The sequence below is a fragment of the Haliaeetus albicilla genome, chromosome 1, assembly GCF_947461875.1.
Source record: "Haliaeetus albicilla chromosome 1, bHalAlb1.1, whole genome shotgun sequence".
NCBI classification, from domain to species: domain Eukaryota; kingdom Metazoa; phylum Chordata; class Aves; order Accipitriformes; family Accipitridae; genus Haliaeetus; species Haliaeetus albicilla.
Window position 1 is genome coordinate 78,806,441 of NC_091483.1, and position 18,814 is coordinate 78,825,254.

At 40.9% G+C, this 18,814-nt stretch overlaps 1 protein-coding gene across 2 annotated transcripts in view; it reads left to right on the top strand.

Moving 5' to 3' along the window:
• Positions 1-1,333: 1,333 nt before the first annotated feature.
• The window catches only part of KDM3A (lysine demethylase 3A), a 31,322-nt gene continuing 13,841 nt past the window's right edge, over positions 1,334-18,814 (top strand). The window contains exons 1-12 of one of the 2 annotated variants that reach the window (XM_069796194.1): positions 1,334-1,468; positions 2,115-2,303; positions 4,979-5,134; positions 7,330-7,440; positions 9,022-9,124; positions 10,014-10,138; positions 10,629-10,701; positions 10,786-10,874; positions 12,558-12,709; positions 13,758-14,329; positions 15,609-15,810; positions 18,162-18,376. In XM_069796194.1, coding sequence (XP_069652295.1) covers positions 2,133-2,303; positions 4,979-5,134; positions 7,330-7,440; positions 9,022-9,124; positions 10,014-10,138; positions 10,629-10,701; positions 10,786-10,874; positions 12,558-12,709; positions 13,758-14,329; positions 15,609-15,810; positions 18,162-18,376 — 1,969 coding nt within the window. In that variant the 5' untranslated portion in view covers positions 1,334-1,468; positions 2,115-2,132. Of the gene's footprint in view, positions 1,469-1,896; positions 2,304-4,978; positions 5,135-7,329; positions 7,441-9,021; positions 9,125-10,013; positions 10,139-10,628; positions 10,702-10,785; positions 10,875-12,557; positions 12,710-13,757; positions 14,330-15,608; positions 15,811-18,161; positions 18,377-18,814 lie in introns of those variants that run through there. The other variant, XM_009924042.2, reaches the window with a different exon arrangement.

The window sequence follows — 18,814 nt, forward strand, 5'->3', positions numbered from 1 at the left end:
GTCCCAAACCAAGTTGGTGGGAAAAGCTTTAAAAATGCATTTAACAAAAGCGGGGGACTGGCTTCTGTGAGAAAATGGAGGATGAGACCAGAACACAGCAGGAATATCCCACATGCAGCAGAGCCCATGCTGCTGTTTGATGGGGATTTTTGGAGCTCAGACATCTCTTGTGACGAGAGGAACCCCAGAGAAAGCATAAGCTTAACACTACTGGTTTCCAGTAAACTTGATGACTCAACAGCTTCTTGGCCTTGGGTACTTTCTTCGTTTTTGGTCTTCTTCCTCCCACATCCTCTGGTAAGAAAGTCTCGTGGTAAAAGATGAGTGTCTTGCTAAGTCACTGCAGAATACAACCAGCTAGCTCATTACCATATTCTCAGTTTAACTACTTGCTTCTCTTATGATCTTGGCCACAGACCATGCAGCTCTTGCATGAAAGGAATGAGGGATCTGAGATGGTGGAAGGCATTTGCTTCTAGACAGAACTACACAACCTAAGTCAACTGCAACCAGACCTTCTCTAACGCCTACCGTCCTCCCAAGGAACCTCTAGCGGGTGATATTGTTTTGCCCTGCAGCTCCTCCTGCCACGCAGGAGCGAGCTGCTCCCAGTCCCCCTCAGCCTCCAAGGCAGCCAAACAAGATGGTGGCCTGCGAGACGCTTCCGCCTCGCCTCCGCCCGTCCCTTGGCGCCGCCGAAGACCTTAGTGCGCAGACGCAGAGGCGGCCCCCGAGCAGGTGTCAGGCCCTGCCCCATCTGCGCGTGCGCAGAAGGCTGCCCGCAGCGCCCCCGCAGGTGCAACTTGCCGCTCTGCGCTTGCGCAGAAGCGCCCCACAGGTGCCCCCTCCCCCTGTGCTATATCTGAGTACGCCGCGAACCGCACGTATAAGCGGCCGTCTCACGCCTCTTGCCTCCCTCAGATCCTTCCGCCGTCTCCAAAGGCGGCCCCTATGGCTTAAGGCTCAGCTCGCCGGGGGCAGCAGCATAAGCCTCAAGGCGCGCTACGGCCTAAAACATGTTTCTTTTTCCATTGGGCCCCGTCTCTGGGCCCTTGGTGGAGGTGGGCGGGCTGGCGGACTCCTTCCCTCTCAGCCTTGCGGAAGGATACTTCTTTTTTAGTCGCCATCTGCTGAGCAACGGTTTCGAGGCGCGGCCAGGAGCGCGGGCGCCGCCCCTCCTGCCCAATCGCAGCGGGAGGCTTGCCGACAGCCCCGCCCCGCTGCCACGGGGTAGCCAATGGGAGCGAAGGATGTGAACGGCGGGGGCCGGCCGCGGGCCGGGGTGGGGTGGGTGGGGGGAGGCGGGGCGGTGAGCGGGCGCGCGCGCGCGGGTGAGGGGGTGTGCGCGCGCGAGCGCGGGGCCGAGTAGTATCGCTCGCCGCAGCGGCCGTTGCTGGGGGCGGAGGGGGAAGCGCCGCGTTCGCGGAGCCCGGCTGCCCGGGCGGCGTGTGACCGCGGGCTGTGCCGGGTGGGGACCGGCGGTCAGGGGCCGGGTTGGGGGGGGGGGAGGGGGGAGAAAGGCAGGTGAGGGTAAGGGGTAAGGCTCGAGGGTTGTCTGGGCGGGAGGGGGTGTCGGAGAGGCGTCCGGAAGGAGCTTGGCCCGGTCGCCTGCTTCTCTGCCTTCCCTTCAGCTGCCGGCCCTCGGTTCGGCTTCGGGGGGGGGGGGGAGGGAACAAAGAGGCGGCGAAGGTGGGGGGGGCAGGCTGAGGAGGCAGGGTGGCGGCCGGCCGGGGTGGAAATCGCTGGGAGCTGCACTGCAGCAGCTTCTGGTATTTCCTTCCACCCGCCCCCGCTGAGGCAATGATTAACAGGACTGTGGGCAAAGAAGCATCCTGTGGGTGTCTGAGGGCTCGGCTTGAGCCGCTTGAAAAGAAGCGGGGGAGGGAGGGGGGGGGGAGGAGGACGGGGAGAGGAAGAAGGAAGCAACGCAGCTCCCGCCCGCCGCGGCTCCCTGTGAGGAAAGGCGGGCGGGGGGCGAGCCCGCCGGCGGGGCTCGGAGCGCGGCCTGCCAGCTGACCGACGCCTTGTTTTGTTTTTTTTTGTTTGTTTGTTTGTTTTTGGTTTTTTGTTTGTTTGTTTTCTCTCTCCTCCTGCCGTCGGTTTCCTCCCTGGAGGCCCCCCGATGAGTTAAAATGGTGCTGAGGCTCGAGGGGAGCTGGTCCCTGCTGGTGGGGAAGAGGTTCCTCAGCCTGTCAGACGAAGACGACAGGTCATGGGACACCAGTCGCATCTCGGAATGGCCCTGGAAGTCGGGCAGGATCCGAGCCGTTTCACACACGGACATATCCAAACAAGACCTGAAGGTAACCGGAAACTTTGAAAGAGACCTTCTAAAACGAGACTGCTTACCCTGGGACCTGGAAACTTCATGTGCGTGCATGCATGTGGGTGTGTGTATACAGACAGATTATATATATACACACTGTTGTTGGGGGAGAGAGGTCGTCTTGGTCAACTTCCCTGCTTAACGTGCTTGAAAACATATGCACCTCTGGCTAAAACCCCCAGTGTGCTTGTACTAATGCTGGAAATTATCTCAAGCTAATTATAAATGTGCTTTCTTCCACCAGCATTTTGAAAACTTCAGGTTTTTATTGCACCTGCTGTGCCTAGGTTTTATTTCTGTGTATTTCCTAAATGTGATTTAAGATCTTGTCAGTTGTGAAAGATTTTTCTTTTTCCTAGAGGTGAAACCAAAACTCTTTTATGTTGTTGGGATTGGTGACTTTTCTTTCTTGCTCTTCGGAGTAGCTGGTAATGAAGTACTTCTACTGTCTTGAAAGACGCACCAAATTCTTGTACGGTGTTGGAGGTTTCTTGGACTCTTCTTGTATGGTGGTCACTTCTTAATGATTACCAATGGCATTTTTGAACACAATCAATTATTGCAAGCTTAGTGTAATTTGTTAACTATGTACTTTGGGTGGAAGTCAAGCGACTTTCACAGTTTGACTGTGAAGGTCTTAAGGGGCTATTTGGCAACTGTAGACAGTAAAACTATTCAACCATGTCTGTGCAATTACTGCAGCATACAAAGTACTTGCTCAGGACAAAACTCCGTTATAGTAATGGCATCTTGTTACGTGGTCGTCTTATTTGTTTCTGCCAGGGACTTCGGTGGCAGGCTGTTCTATGACAGCAAGAACAGTACCATCTTTCAATTAAAACTGTTTCCTTGCCCTTTTTTTTTTTTAATGAGAAGAACTTTGTAACCTCAGATTAACTGAAGAAGCACCTGCTCCTTGTCAAACAAGATGAAACAGTAGGTGTTTCTAACTCTTCTTTGAAAGTGTAAATTTTGTTAGGAAGAGTCCAAAGTTGTTAGAGGCCGGGCTTCTTGTTGTGGATCTGCGGCAGGGGTGGAGCTTTCTCCATCTTTGGCCGGCGGGGCTGTGCCCATGCCGTACTTGGAGCGAGGAGGAGAATGTTGCTGCTGCAGAAAGCTCTTCTTAAGGTCCTTCTCTGGGACTTAAAAGGAGGAGGAGCAGGTGCTGTTGGGGACTTTACTGTGAGTCTTGTAACTGGTTACGGTTCTGCCAGAAGCGATTGACTTCATTCTCCAGTAAAAGTGTTAAAGAAGTTGCAAAGTAGACAATTGAGGCGTGGAGAGCTTTTGTGCCAAAACACATGCCATCTCCTTCCCTCTCTCACAGCTCTGTGGGAAAGTAATGTATAGTTAGACCAAAATAGTAATGGATTCGGGGGGGGGGGGGGGGAGCCTCTAAAGGAGTAGAAATATTTAATCTCTCAAATTTTGCTTTTTGTATAGTGTCAGGAACAAGCTACAGAATGTAAAGCCTGTCAACTACTTTTGAAAGTGTTTTCTCAACTATATTTTCCTGTTTGTGCAGTGTTGATACTATAGACAAAACAAGCCGTTCTGGTTCTGGTACTTGTGTTATTTGCTTATCTCTTTCATTGTTTCTGTGAACTTCAAAATGACTAAATTAATTTCTGCACCCATTAGTTTTACGACTCCTGTCTGTGGTAATGCTGTTTTGTGTGCATGCTTTTACTTGCCTTTCACCTTAGAGGGAAGCTAAACACAAGGGAATGTTTCTAAGATTCACTCAGCTGAGGTTTTTCTGCTGTTAGGGCAAATTAGTTAAATATCTTTAGACTGGATTGTTATATTTTATGGGAAGAGGGAGTGATTTTTCTGAGAGTAGTGTTCTCTACCAAGACACTCCAATATTCAGGCAAAGTTGTATTTGTGGTCTTTCCCAATTCTTTGCTGATCTCCTTATGCTGCCTATGAAAGAAGGGTAATGCCATCCCAAAGACATTGGTTAAGACACCATGTTTTTGCTGTGAAGTGACAGCTGCTTTCCTCTTGAAAAGTTTGTCTAGCTGCTTCAGAGATTCGTAAAGATAAATACCAGTTAAAAGCAGGCAGCAAATGACCTTCTTCACATTATATAATTTGATCACCTTTACTGGCTTACTGTCATTTGTGCTTTCAATAAATTAACTAAAGTTATTCTTTGGGACTCGTAAAATATTTCTGGAAAAACAGCTTGTTTATTCAAGTATTCTATTTTACAGTTTGTGGGAAATGCATGTGCCACTACACCACTGTATACAGTCCTTTAGTGTTTTAGGGGGTTTTGTGTGTGTGTGTTTTTCCCTGTTTGTAAGCACTGGTGGCAGAGTTAACGCATTTAACTGTCCTTGAGCAGAAGAGGACTTTGAGATGGGAAGTTTGTAGAGTTAAATAAGAATATTTATGTTTTATGCGACAGTAATGATGACAAACCAGTTAACGTTGACTATCACTTACAAAATACTAGGTCAGCCTGGGTTGCTTTAGTGGTTGCTTGATTGTGTGATAGAGAGGCAATAATCATGTTTGCATTTAAGGACTTTCAATGGGTTTGGGGTTTCTTTTGAGGAAATTGGTGTTTGTTTATCCTTTTCCGTGTTATATGTGTCTGAATTTTGTGGTTAGTTGCTCTTTCACTTTGTTTCCTTTCTGTAGATTTGTGTAGAATTTGATGATGAGTCATGGGAAAAAAGAAGATGGATAGAAGTCTACAACCATAAAATGAAAGCATTCCTGGTGGAGCAAAAGCTGGTACTGGCTGAAAGAAAATCTCAAGCCAATTCTATGTCTCCTGTCCAGTGGCCTGCAATGGCAAGTATATGCTTGGCCTAACTCACTTTGTTTCTGCAGTTCCATCTTGTAAGGGCAATGTTGTGACAAGTGTGAATTTCTCAGGTACAGGTTTACTCATGTACTCTTAAGGGAGACTAAACCTCTTTGTACAGCTGGAGCTAGGTAGAGCTTGTAAGCATTTTAAGTTGGTATGTTGTGCATAGAGATACAGGAATGTGTTTTTATGACTTTTGCTTCCCTCCCAAACCACTATTCTGTACAATGTTAATTCCTTCTCCCTCTAGTCTCATGTTTCTTCCTTCTTTCATGAAATTGCAGTTAAGAATAGAGAGAAAAAGGGTAAATAATAGGTTTCTAAGGATAGCCTGTATTTTTATCTTAAATTCTTGTTTTACTCTGCTTCAAGTACTGTTAATTCTTAGGTGATGTTTGATCTGAGACAAATAATTTGAATGACTCTTATGTGATGGTTGCCTGGCACAGATGACTTGTGAGATTTGGATTTTGTGCATATAAAAACCTGAGCTACACTGTGCAAGCCAGAGAACTAAGATTTCTGTAACTGCCGTGCATGGCTGGCTAGGCAAATTAGCCAGTAGAGGTGAACAGGGAACGTTTCTTAATGTATTCAGCTAGTATAGTTTTACTGGACTACTTTGTACATTGCTACTCATAAAAGTAGCTGTGAAGTAAATGAAGATGTAAACTTGCTGTACGTTAATTATGCTGAAGTTGTAGTCCATGTTTTAATACTCTGAACTTTGCTAGGTAGAAAGTACATAGTGTAATTCATACTGCTGCATTTTAGCTGAGCTTTTTTCTTAAGGCTAACCTAAGCAGATATTTATTGGAGGTAGGGCCAAATACGATGGGAGAAGTGGAAGGATGAATCCTTAATTTTATTTCCTGACCTGTGCATTAATATCAGCAGTTCTACTAGAAGGTTTTGCTGACACAATGTTCTGAAAACCTGCTTATTTAAACTTAGCTGTTGTCCCTTTCCAAGTATCTGAACAGTTCTTACTGGATACTTGTCTTCAATTTATGCATAAGGTTTTCCTCATGATGTATTTGACGTGTCAGTTCATGCAGTGTACATGTTCCAAAGCTTATTTAGCAGAGGAATGATGTAGGATAAAGTAAAGCGCAATACTGGAGCTTGCCTTGGCAAAAAAGACTACTCCCTTTGCCACCACACAAGGCAGGAAGGAAGGGGTCACAAGAGGTGTGTGGATTAATTTATTTAAATCTTGATTACAACTTATTGATTCAAGGATGTGGGAGAGTATCTTTCTGACAAATGGAATAGCTTTGCAGAACTTTTGTAATGCCTGGTCACTCCTGGAAAGACTCTTGTTCCTCTTCTGGTGATACTGTCCCTTTGCCAATGCTGTCCTAACTGAAGTGAAAACAACAAAGGGGAATAAAGTCTTTGTTTGCTTGTTCAGTCCTTCGGAAACCCAAACCCATACTCTATCAGAATGATTTTTGGTTTTTTTCTGTTAAATAGGGCACCAATGTACCTTTCCCCATAGGCAGGAGTTATTCTTGTCACTTCTCATGTTCCAGACTCCTGATGCCTACCCACTCAGAGCTGTTACTGCAGGACTAGACAAAATTTAACCTTAAACTTGTTAGGAAGAGTTCAGAAGCTTTTAAAGGAAATTTTTGTTTCTTGTCTGTTCTTGAAGCCTTTGGTATACCTGAACAGAACTTCATCATTGTACTGCAGTGGTATAACAACTATGAGGCTATCCAAGTCATTGTACATGCCTAAACTAAGGCTTCAGTATATTATCAATGTTGCATGAGCTTTGAGAACTTCAATGTAAGCCATGCAGCAGGCCTTCATTGATTTGCTAGTTATTCCCCAGTCTACCATAAGGAGGGTTTTTCATTAACATATCTACAATTAGAACTCTTAGTATTAGTAAATTCTTCATGTTGAGATGAATGATTAATGATCGTTAATGACAGCCACCTGAACTGAATTCTAACTCATTCTACTAAATGAAATTAATTTCAAGTATAGTCTAGTACCTCCTTTATTAGGCATGTATTAGAATTTTGTTAGAAACTTGCTTTGTTTCAAGAGTTGCATGTAGATGTGGTGTCTTAACAGAGAAATAGATGCAAAACTAAAATTTTTAAATGCAGATGAGGAATGATGAGATCTTACTGTCTTTCTAAGAAAATGTCTATCACTTTTCTAGACTTACAAATCCTTAGTGGACAAAGCTGTTTTGGGATCAATGGTTTCAGTACGCTATCTTGGTGAAGAGAGATGTGTTTTTCTTTCTAAGGACCTTTTGACACCCATTCAGGTAACCTTGTATAGCATTGTAAAGATGGAAGAGAAATCTTTTATCTTGGTATTTAAGTTATGTCAAGTTAATACATTCTAAATGCAAATTTTAGGTGGGTAAAAACTTGGAGTAGGTTTTTATTGCTGTAACTCAAATATCAGTTCTGAATGTAATGTGTCTGTTGATTAAAAACCTTCTGAAGCCAATCCAGGATGCGGCCACTTAAGAGAGCTGGATGAGGGAGTGTGCTAGGGCAGTTATTCAGCTCAGGTGACAGCAATTGCATTATGCTGATGGTGGGGATAATCTGGAATAGTTTCCCTTTGTTCTTGTGAGCATAACTGTCTTTATGAAGGGAGTTGCATGTCTGGAATAAATCTTGCTATCTAATAGAAACACATCACTTCTAAATGAAGAACTGGGCAGGATGTAAATGAGATGGTTGAAATATAGTCCCTTTATGGAGCACCAGGAGGAAAGTTTGTTAGTGAAAATTAGGTAGAGATGTGTTGAAACAATTGCCCTGTGTGACTGACTGGTCAGACATTTTGAAGAATATTGTGTGCTAATGATGAAGGATTTAATCTTTTCAGGAAACTACTCTCAAGACCTATAAAGAGTCTGAATAAAACTAGTAATAGATGTCCCATGTTGAGACTGCTAGTAGTGCCATCATTAGTGTTCTACTTTGACTTGTTAACAGTCAGCAAGTAGACAACTCCTCTTGAGAAGCTAACAAAAGAATCACTCTGAAGTTGTAGATTGTTGTCTTGCCTGTGTAGGCTCAACAACAGAGTAGAGATTTCTTCATGTAGAAGCCTTATCTCAATGCTGCAGCAGAGAAGATTGCTTTTCTGGCATCTTGAATAACAGATTCTTGATGACGAGCTCTTCAGCCTTCTGCTTACAAATGCCAGAGCAGTGCTTGGGAGAAAGAAAAAACCAAACACAAAAAACCCTTTTTTTTATTAGCACTCTGAGCCATTGGTAAAAACTTGCTGTAAATTTTCCATTTCAGAATCAATTCTAAATGTTGTCAAGCAGCTTGTTTTAGATAACAATAGAGAAAAAAACCTAAAATTTAAATATGTGATGCTGAATAATTATGAGTGATTTAGATGTAGCTGACTTTTCATTCACATGAACATCTTATAGTGGTGTCTTGAGGTAGACTGGATTCTGGCATTACTAGCATAAATAGAAACATAAAGCTTAAAATATTTGCGTTTACATCTGCTCAGGACCACTTACAAGTTGCTGCTTCTGAAAACTTAAAATCCTAAATTAAAAAATGGATCATTCAGTTAAACTTAGTGCTCATTAGCAATGTAGTTAAACAAAGCTAGATTGTTTTCAGAACAATATTAAAGCGGACCTGGAGAGCTCACTTCAGTCTGGCTTGCAGGTGGTCGATCCATTGGTAAGGAAATTATGTCTGTCTCAATAAATACAGTGACCTAGGAGCTAAAGGCACACAGAGTAATGAGAAACTTGTTGGACTTGTATGAATTGCTATCTTGTTTCTAAATATTATGGGGTTTTATTAATCAAAAACATTATCCTTAATACTAACTTCTATATTATTTTTTTCCTCAATAGGATGTGGACAGTTCCAGGCTTCCTCTTAAGGATGATCAAAATGTTAATGAAGAAATTCAGGCTTTGGTTAAGAAACATCTCGACGAAACGCGCTTGGTGCAAGGTACGAGCATACTCTGTAGCCAAAAACTGGCAATATACAGTCAAGTCAAAAGGGAAATCTTTGCAGTGATGCTGTGAATTACAGTCATCTGTTTTAGGGATAAAAGCTTTTTTAAAATACTGATTCCACTTTCTTTCACAGCAGTGAATGCAAAATGTGAAGGATTATAGAGATTTAAGTTTCGAATATCTCCTTTGTAAGAGTGTCTACTTAATTTAGGCATGTATAGATGGCCTGACACTTGTGAAAGAGATATCAAATTTGTAGCAATTTGTCACTGAAGTTATTTGGAGTTGTTTATTGTTTCAATTAGCTTGATTTTTAATTTTTTTTCAGTCTGCTGCTTGTTTATAAAAACTTCCAAACTTTTATATAGAGACTACTTTTTTAGTCAAGTTAAAATTGTTAGTTTTAGATTTGCCAGCTTTAAATTCTTAATTACTGAGTTCATACAAGCATATCTGTAGTCATGTGCTTGCATATGCAAGAAATGTCTTATAGAAAGGTAAATATTGCAACTTCGAGTTGTCATTTGCAATACTGTAAAGAGTGGAAAAATTCACATCTAATCATTGAATCTTCATTTCCATGTCCACTGATCTGCCTCTCTGTCTGAAATCTGGAGGTCAGTCTGGCCTCTGTTGCATGTCTTAACCTCCAGAAAACTTAATTGAACTATTCCAGAAAGGAGGTAGCTGGAAAAGTTTTATCATGCTTTTTTTTTTTAATCCCCACAGCTGTGTGGAAGTTGTCTCAAGGTTCTCAGGTTTTTTTGCTTACTTGCATCTTGCATGCAGTACTGTTCACAAATTCGTGTTGGTAACTGTGGTGATCATCATGCTTCCTTTTTCTTAAGCTCCCTTTTCTTGTATTTTTTTCAACTTTTAAGGTGGAAAAAATATCATTGGTTCAAAAATTAGAATTTATAGCCTGGATCCATCTACTCAGTGGTTCACAGCAGTTGTTGTCAATGGTAATCCAGCTACAAGAACTCTGGAAGTCAACTGTCAGGAGGTAAGACCCAGTTGCTGTGGGTTTACAAATGGAGATGGGGAATGGGTGAGAACTTGTAGTTATATCCCTGCCGTTTTTAATTCTGTCCTTGCTGTAATAAGCTTTAAAAAAAATGGTGATCAGTGTAATGCAGAATAATCTATTACCCTAAAGTGTTTCTGTATGCTGCTGGTAGAATTGTCAAATAACAAATGGTCTTCTACACAAAATGAGGGAGATCTGGAATTTTTATTTGAAGACGCAAATGTATGATCCTGGTTTCATTGCTTTCTATGCTGTGTAGACAATGCTCTGAAGTATCAATTTATATGTGTGTTTTCATGCAGAGACACTGTCACAACAATGTATCATTAAATTCAGCTTAGTATTCAAAGAGCCTAGAAGTTAAATGTCTGAGGTTAGTCTATACCACAACAGCTAAGATAAGTAGATTAAACAGTAACTTTCACTTCTCTAAATGGCTGCTTCTCTATTTTTGTTCCTTTGCAAGATTCCAGCTTTAAAAACTCTTGATCCAGAGTTAATTCATGTTGAAATCATATATGACAACAATGGAAAATGTGGTAAGAGCTATTATTGTTTGTCCTTCAAACACTAAGTAGCCTATTTTTGACAAATAAACTAATCTTGATCAACTTCTCTTCCAGACAAATCTAAAAGAATTGGGGGTGTGAAAAGGAAGTCATCTGAGAATAGTGGAAGTGTTGATGCTAAACACACAAAATCTTCTCCTGAGGTAATGTCTTACTACGTTATATGTGACTGTTATATAATGGTTATGACATTTCTCAGAACAGCCTTAAATAAGGATTAGATAGGAAAGTGGAATAATAAATATAATCCCTGGGAGGGTGTGTTGAGTTCTTTGAAACTTGTCTAGGCATGGGTAAAACATCTTGCCTTGTGATAATCGGAGAAAAAGTTACTGGGCCTTGAAGCTTGTATTTTTTAACTGTGCTTTTTGCTTCTGCTTAGAAGTTAGCCTGCCTGGTCACGTATTCTGTACTGGGAGAACACGTAAAGCAGTTCTCAAGTTTATAACCTTTGCTTTTCACGTTCTTTCTAACTATTTTGTACTTAAACCCAAAACCTTCAGCTACACTTGCATGCTTTGAGGATTCAAGCTATGCAAGCAGCAGTCTGGAAGTATGTTGTTTCAGTACAAAGAGGGAATGCGACTACTTTTCTAGTACTTCCGTGTCTACATTTATTTGGTTTGTGAGTGACCTGCCAAGTATCACTGAGATCTAAAAAAACTGCCTCAAAGGTCAAAAGATGATCTGGGTAACTTAAGTATAGAAATGCAAATGAAAAATAATGGCTTGGCTATTACATTGTTGAGGAACAGTACTTCAAAATTGCCCTGTAATTTTGTCCCAGTGTTTCAGACCAAAAAATTGCATTTTAGGTGGGAGTAGCCTTCTGGAAGCTCTAGAGTGGTGGTGGGGTGGGAGGGTTGGGTTTTGTTTTGTTTTTTGGGGGCTTCATGTTCTTGGCTTCTGTGCAGTCAGTCCTGTGCCGAGTCAACCGTGTAGATCTGGCTAATGACTGGATATTGTTATTAGAAATCTGTAATGGCTTCACAAATGGGAGTAATAAGCTGAAGCCATGTTTTTTTGTTTTACTTTGTGTGTGATAGTACTCTGATTTCTAATATGGAGTTAATTAATTCCATCATTTTTTTGAGAGCTCCTCTCGATGCCCGACAGCTGTGTTATACCAAAGCAGAAAGGAAATATTTTGGAGTTGATGGTAATGAGTCTGTAGTGTAACTTACTGCTGGAAGTTGAGCATGTGGGAGTGGAATATGGATGTTAGAGCTGAGGAAGGACCCCCACAGGAAATGACTGTTTTTAAAGATGCTTGCTAATTTGGTAGACCTGTTGTATTCCTAAAAGAATTGTAGGTTTGTGAGGCTGGTAATTTAATCAGCACAGGATTTCTTTACTTAACACTTTCTAGAATCTCAGTACAAAGATTTTCTCACTACAAAGAAGTCCGCATCTAGATTTTTGGTAATGTTGTCAGACTAACTTTGCTGTTTTAATTTTCTCCAGGATTTTCAGATGAGCTCTGAAAGCTATTTCTGAGTTCTGATTACTGCAGTTATTTTAGAAAGATCATTGCACTGGCAGTTATGAAGAACGGAGCTTTCTATCTTCCTTTCCACCTTGTTAATACGCATTTCCCCCAAAAAGTTTGTTGTTAATTGGGAGAGAAGGAATTAACATGAACAGTGTTTCATGGAACCTATAAGGTTTAAAAGGACACTCTAATGTCTTTCCATCTTATTGACTTCAATGAGCTTTATTAAACATGGTGGGAAGAGCATTAATGTATTTTTCTTTTTAAGCTGAACCCTGCAAAGCAGTATTTCTGTTATCCTCAATTTTCCTAACTGTTAAAATCTCCCTTACAGGTTTCTCCCAGTCAGGGACATGTGCAGTCAGTACCAACCGTGTTGGGTGAAGCATTGCTAGGATGTACTCCTGCTAATAAAGACCAAAGGCATCAAGGCCTGCCCCTGCCGGCTAACTCACCACCCAACCTTGGTGCAGAAACTCCTCAGGGGTAAGGAAGCACTTTGTGCTTATGCAGACTTTTTTTCACTCCAAAAATAACTCCAATTCTTAGCAAAACAAACTCGGAGGTCATTTTAAGAACTGCAGTAACTAGTCTTCTGTAATATTGGCACAGAAGAGTGTTAGACTTAATTGCCCTGGGTACATAATTTACTTGCTTATGCCATATTTTTCTTTTTTACCTTTGAGGTAGTTGCCCTTCGATGTCACAAGCCAATGTTACTGCTTCATTGTACCCATGTGTAAACTGACGGGTTTTACGTAGGTGTGGTGCCTATTCTGTCAAACACATTCCTGCCCACCTCCCAAGAAAAATAGAACACATTCAGGCAGGTGTCCTGTACAATAGCTTCTTGCAGATCAAGTACAGGTCCGTAATTATATTTCTATTGAACACCAGTGTCTTTAAACTTCTTTGTTATCCCCAGTTCTGTCACAAAAATGAACATGATGGTAGAAATGGTGTGACAGGAAAACTCGAATTTTGTGTATTACCTTATAAGAAGTGATATAGGTTTTTTTCCCCACTTACTTTTGAGTATATATCTCAAGATAAATGCGGAAACAATTTTTTTCATTTAGGCTTTTTGTGGGGGACTGTTTTTATTGTCTCCAGTGTAGACTTAACAGTGCCAGCCAGAAGTTCCTTCGAGTATTAAAATCTTGTCACACAGACATGCAAGCGAAATGCATTTAGTTATACAGCTGTTGCATGGAGAAAATGAGAAAGTAGCTGTTTAATTGTGAGAGAAGGTAGTGGAGTAGCTGCAGTACCTAAATTTTTGTGTGCCTCCATGTGTGTACAGCTTTATCATTCTGTCCAACTCTTAAAATCAAAACAACAAAAAAACCCCAAATCTCAAAACCACAAACCTATTTAACATCACACAAAATTTAAAACCTTGGAACATCAGAATTCAAAGTATATAGTTAAATTTCTTCTTTCAATCTTTAAATGTGATGAGATTGAGCAGCTGGTGCCATGATTTGTTTGACACCTCTTTGTTTGTCTAATTATTGCATGTTGTGTGTTTCAGCACATGTAGACGAAGCTTGCCGGAAACTCATCCTTCTTGTCTTAATACTGGAATTAAACCATTGAAGGAAGATCTGACGGCCTTTCCTAAAGTGGGGTTTATATCTAAAGAACAAATGGAAAATCTTAATGATCAAAATGGTAAATATACCTCTTTGACAACCTCAAGATCTTCATCTTTGGCTGATTCAGCTAATGGAAAAGGAATCAACCTGAAAAATACAAATGAACCTCTTATGAAGCCCACAACAAACTTTCCAAAAGAATGCATTTCTGTAAAACAGTTGCAACATATTAACTCTTCCATAGCAATACCCAGAGTCAGTAGCACTGTTGAACTGCAGCGGACTTTAGATTGTAGACCCTCAACCTCAGATGCTCATCATCACTCTTTTACTGAGTCTGGAGTTAAATCACAAACCAATTGCAATAGCCAGAACAGCCACAAAGGAAACAAGATCGACGAACTTACAGACATGGAATTTTTTATTAGAAGAAATTCAAATGAGATTCTTTATGACAGAAATGAAAATGAAAGCTTTTGGACTGGAAGTGCCAAGGTCCAGGATAATAGTAAGTATTTTTAAAACTTCCTGTCATTTGAAAGTCCTTGTAGTTGCTGTTTACCTATATACAAGTAGGTCTTTGTAATGTATGCAAGATGAGTAATTTAAATTGTGTGAGTGTATCTGGAATTGGAGTCACGTGTGGGTTCTTTTACAAGAGGAATGCAATAAATTTGAGAAAAATGTCCTTTCCTGATAAAGGAAAAGAACTTATCATCAATTTCTAGAAATAAGTTGTTGCAAAATGTATGCAAGAACAGAATGGCAGAATGGGTTACAAAAACAAAGTTCTGTTTGGAATGCAAATGCTGATGGCATAGTGAGTGGGGGTTTTTTTAGCAGTGGTCCTATATTTTGTAAGCATGGTGAGAGATGGAAGTTGTTCTCAGCAAAACTTTGTCCAAGAGAGGATTTCATTGAGTAACTGTTCCGAAAACAAAACTAACAAAAAACCCAAGTAACAACAACAAAATCAAAACCCACCCAACCCCAAAACAACCCACCTTGTTTCTGTGTTTTCTGTGGCCCAGTTCTACTTCATGAGCTTTCAAGTTCTCCACATGGGACAGAATGGGAAAGGCTGTAGTTCTTTAGGGAGCTGGACTCCTGATGTTACGTGTTGTGCTGTGCATCAGGCGGTATAGCTGATCATTCAGGGTTCTGGGAATCTCCCTACACACCCATCTCTTTTTTTTTTTCTTTCCAATCTCATGTTGCTTGGTCTTGGATTACCATGTGCTATTCCATAATTAACACGGGTACACAGCCAGCCAAGCAGTCGCTGTTGTTCCCTGCTAGGCCTCACCCGCAATGTGGAAGGAAGGGAGAGGTTTGGCATCTCTTATAGTAAGATGCTGAAAGCTGTTGCATCGTGAAATGTGAAAACAGGACTGAGAAATGGCCAGGTTGTACTTTTATCTTCATCACTTGTCAAATGTGGTTGCGTCATGCCCTGGTCTACTCAGTGCTCAGGTACTCCAGCCCTGGTGGCTGAAGAACTTGCATTAAAAGCAGACGCTCTTTCAGAATGTTCCTCTGTGGATGAGTGAAAGGAGCTGTTAAACTTGGGTCCGCAGACTATGACTCCAGTGGAACTATAGCTTGAGAAAGTTTCTGCTGACCTGAAAAGAGGTTTCTGCCAACTGCAAATATTTTAGCTAACTTTGTTTCAATGTGATGTGAAACTTATAGGAAAAGTTGACATGGATCTTTCACTAAAGTACATTTGCTTGCACCTTTATATGAGAAACTGAAGGTTGTCTAATCTACACTACTCTTCCCTGCAGTAATTGTTCGGAAGTCAATTTTAGCAGATGCTTCTAAAGTGAAGAAGCTGCAGCAAAGTGGAGAAGCATTTGTACAGGATGGTTCCTGCAATAATATCGCACCTCACCTGCATAAATGCAGGGAATGCCGTTTGGACAGTTACCGGAAGAACAAAGAGCAAAGAGACTCCACTGTCTTTTGTCGATTCTTTCACTTTAGAAGGTAAGAACAATTTTGACTTTGTATAGACCTTTATATTCTTTCAATGTGAATAACGTGCCCTATGTCCGAGTTGGACATCTGACCTTTTTTCCTTTTCTGAAAGGGGGGCTGTTGAGTGCTCACTGTTAGCTATAACATGGACTTCATCTTCCAGGAGAGATGAAAGAACAGTTACTTGGTAAAAATGGTCTCATTTAGGTCTCTGGTTCAAAACTGCTAGATGTTGGTGTGTAGCTGTTAGGCTATAAGGCTAATATACCTAACTAATGAGAGGTTGCCTGTGTTTTTTAGCCCTTGGAAATTTTCTGACTGCTTAATTTGAGTAGAAAATATTTTGGCAGGACTTTCAGCTCTTTATTTTGCTCTTCTGGGCTGAGTGCCAATGGGATAACAACATGAGTTGAGTTTGAGTGCTACAGCTCAGTAGTATTGGAGATACTAGTGAGAGGGTAGATTCCATGCATGTCTCCCAAAGTTTGGCAGCTGGACATGTGAAATGTTAGACATATATCCACAGCTGTGGAAGAGTTGCTGTAAGTGGCCAGGGGCTTTCAGCTTGAGTCAGGGAATAGTGATGGGTAAAATAATAATTTACGTTGTGTTGCTCAGTTCTTTGTTCCACTTTACGCATGAGTTTGTGCTGCTGCTCTAAGCTTTCTATAGAAACATTTAATCAGTACACTTGCTGGGTTTCAGGAGGGCAGATGAGGAGGATCAGCAAAGCAACTTTAAGGAAAACCCAGTGACTGCCAAGTGGTGGTTGCTTTTCCAAACCTAATCTGAAGCTTCAGATCCTTTACCCCCCACCTACATGCCCCCAGAGCCTGATTCTTGAGTTCAACAGTCAAAGTCTTTTGATGTTTTATCTCTTTAGTTCTTTAGACTCCATGAGGAACCCTTTCAAAAAGGGTGTTAAACTGTTACTTGAAGCCTATCTGTATGCCCAGGGTGGATGTTGTCAAACTGCAGTCTCTGGCTGTTTTTTAACATGTCCTTTCCTTTGTTTTCAAGTTGTGTGAATTTTTTCCATGAACTACTTGATCCTCATGTCTGGATGTTGTTGCATGCTGCTTCTTATTTCCCCACACACCCATTTAAACTTTGAGGCATGGACTGTGTTTTATGGGAAGAGGGTAACACTTGTGGTATTGGAGAGGAAAAGCAAAAATACTAGTTATCATAAGGGAGATTGGAAGCTTACTTAATCTCAGTTTTCCTTTCGATTTTCAGAGGAATGACTTTCTTTTGGGTCTCTAGGTAGAATAAAAAGAAGCTATAGGCCTGAAGACCTTCTGAAGAGAGAAAACTGAAAGCAGAAATGTTACAAATATCATAAAAAAAATACTCTTCCACTCTTTCATTTGTTTCTTGAGGCTTATTCTTCTTCAGCCATCTCCCTTGCAAGTTTTGTAGCTAAAGGGTTAAAAATAATGAAGATATGTTACTAATCTGTTATTTAACCTCAGATTAGAGATTTTAATTCAGTCAGTCTTGGGATAATCTGACATAAATTGAAATGTTCAAAAACGTGTGAGACCAGAGTAACAACAGACTATGCTAATTCATCTTCTCAGGGTAAAAATCCAGTCTTGCAGTGCAGTTCAAAGCAGTTGAATCCTTCAGTTTAGAAGTTGAAGCGGATGGAACCGTCCCCTTTTATTGAATGTGAAATCTGCAAAGTCTGAAGATGGTGTTTGACTGGTGATAATCAGTTGTCAGCACATGTTTTCTTGCCACACTTAATACTATAGTGAGCACATGTTGTCATCAGAAGTCAACTTTCCTCTACAGCATATAGTAAAAGTGTTCCTGAAAACATGAGTAGAACTCTTGAAGTTCTTGGTTAGTAAACTACTAACAATATAGATCTCATTCTTTCCACCTACTCAGAATCACTCAATAATATATCTTACTCAAATTTTTGTGATTATTTTTTTGGCAGCTATTTCCAATTAATTGTTACTGGAATATATTCTATATTTAAGGTGTTCTAATTTCTCTTGTGAGTTGTACATGGTTCTAGATTACATTCTTACTGTTACCAGTGCATTGTAAAAATTATGTTTAACCTGATTTGGTTTTGCGTGAATAAAAAAACCCATTTAGTTAGGAACTGTACCTTACTACAAAAACTGATGTTTTGAGGCTTTTTTTAAACAAGCAGTACATTAAGCATGCTTAACGCTAATGACCAATATGTTTACACATGTTTGTTGTAACCGTTAAGAGTTAAGCTCATTGATATACAGTATACGTGTTCATAATTCAGGCATTGACTCATTGGAATGAATGTAAACTAATAAAACATTTGATATGATGGGGTTTTCTCCTTTTCCCCCCTCTTTCCACAGGTTGCAATTTAATAAGCATGGAATATTACGTGAGGAAGGTTTCTTAACTCCAAATAAGTACGACCCTGAGGCTATTAGCTTGTGGCTGCCTTTATCGAAGAATGTTGTGGGTCTCGATCTCGACACAGCGAAGTATATCCTAGCCAATATTGGAGACCACTTTTGTCAGCTAGTGATATCTGAAAAGGAAGTTATGTCTACTATTGAACCACACAGTAAGATCAATTTTTATTAAAAGAATCTGTATTTCAGTAGCTTTGTGTGAAACTTCAGGCTTCTGACCTGTGTGGAAATACATTGTATGCATTTGGAAATGTCATGTAAGACTTCAGTGTTTCCCTCTCTTCTCAGAGAGAGGTAATGGTTAAGATCCGGTGTGAACTAGTGTCAACAACTCTTTGCTCACAGGTAGGGGGAAAGGGAAAAGTAATTCTGCCCTTCTTTGTGTCAGAAGACTTTTCTCAATTTATTAAATGACTTTTCCTGTTGCAGAGTGTAATTCTGTTATGAATCAAAGTGTTAGAAAAAAACCCAACCAACCAAACAAAAAAAACCAAACCAGCAGGCAGCTGACAACAATCTATTCTTAGCATGTAAATGAAATGAAGTTTTCATTTTGCACAGATTCTGTTAGATTGCTTTGGTCCTATTTT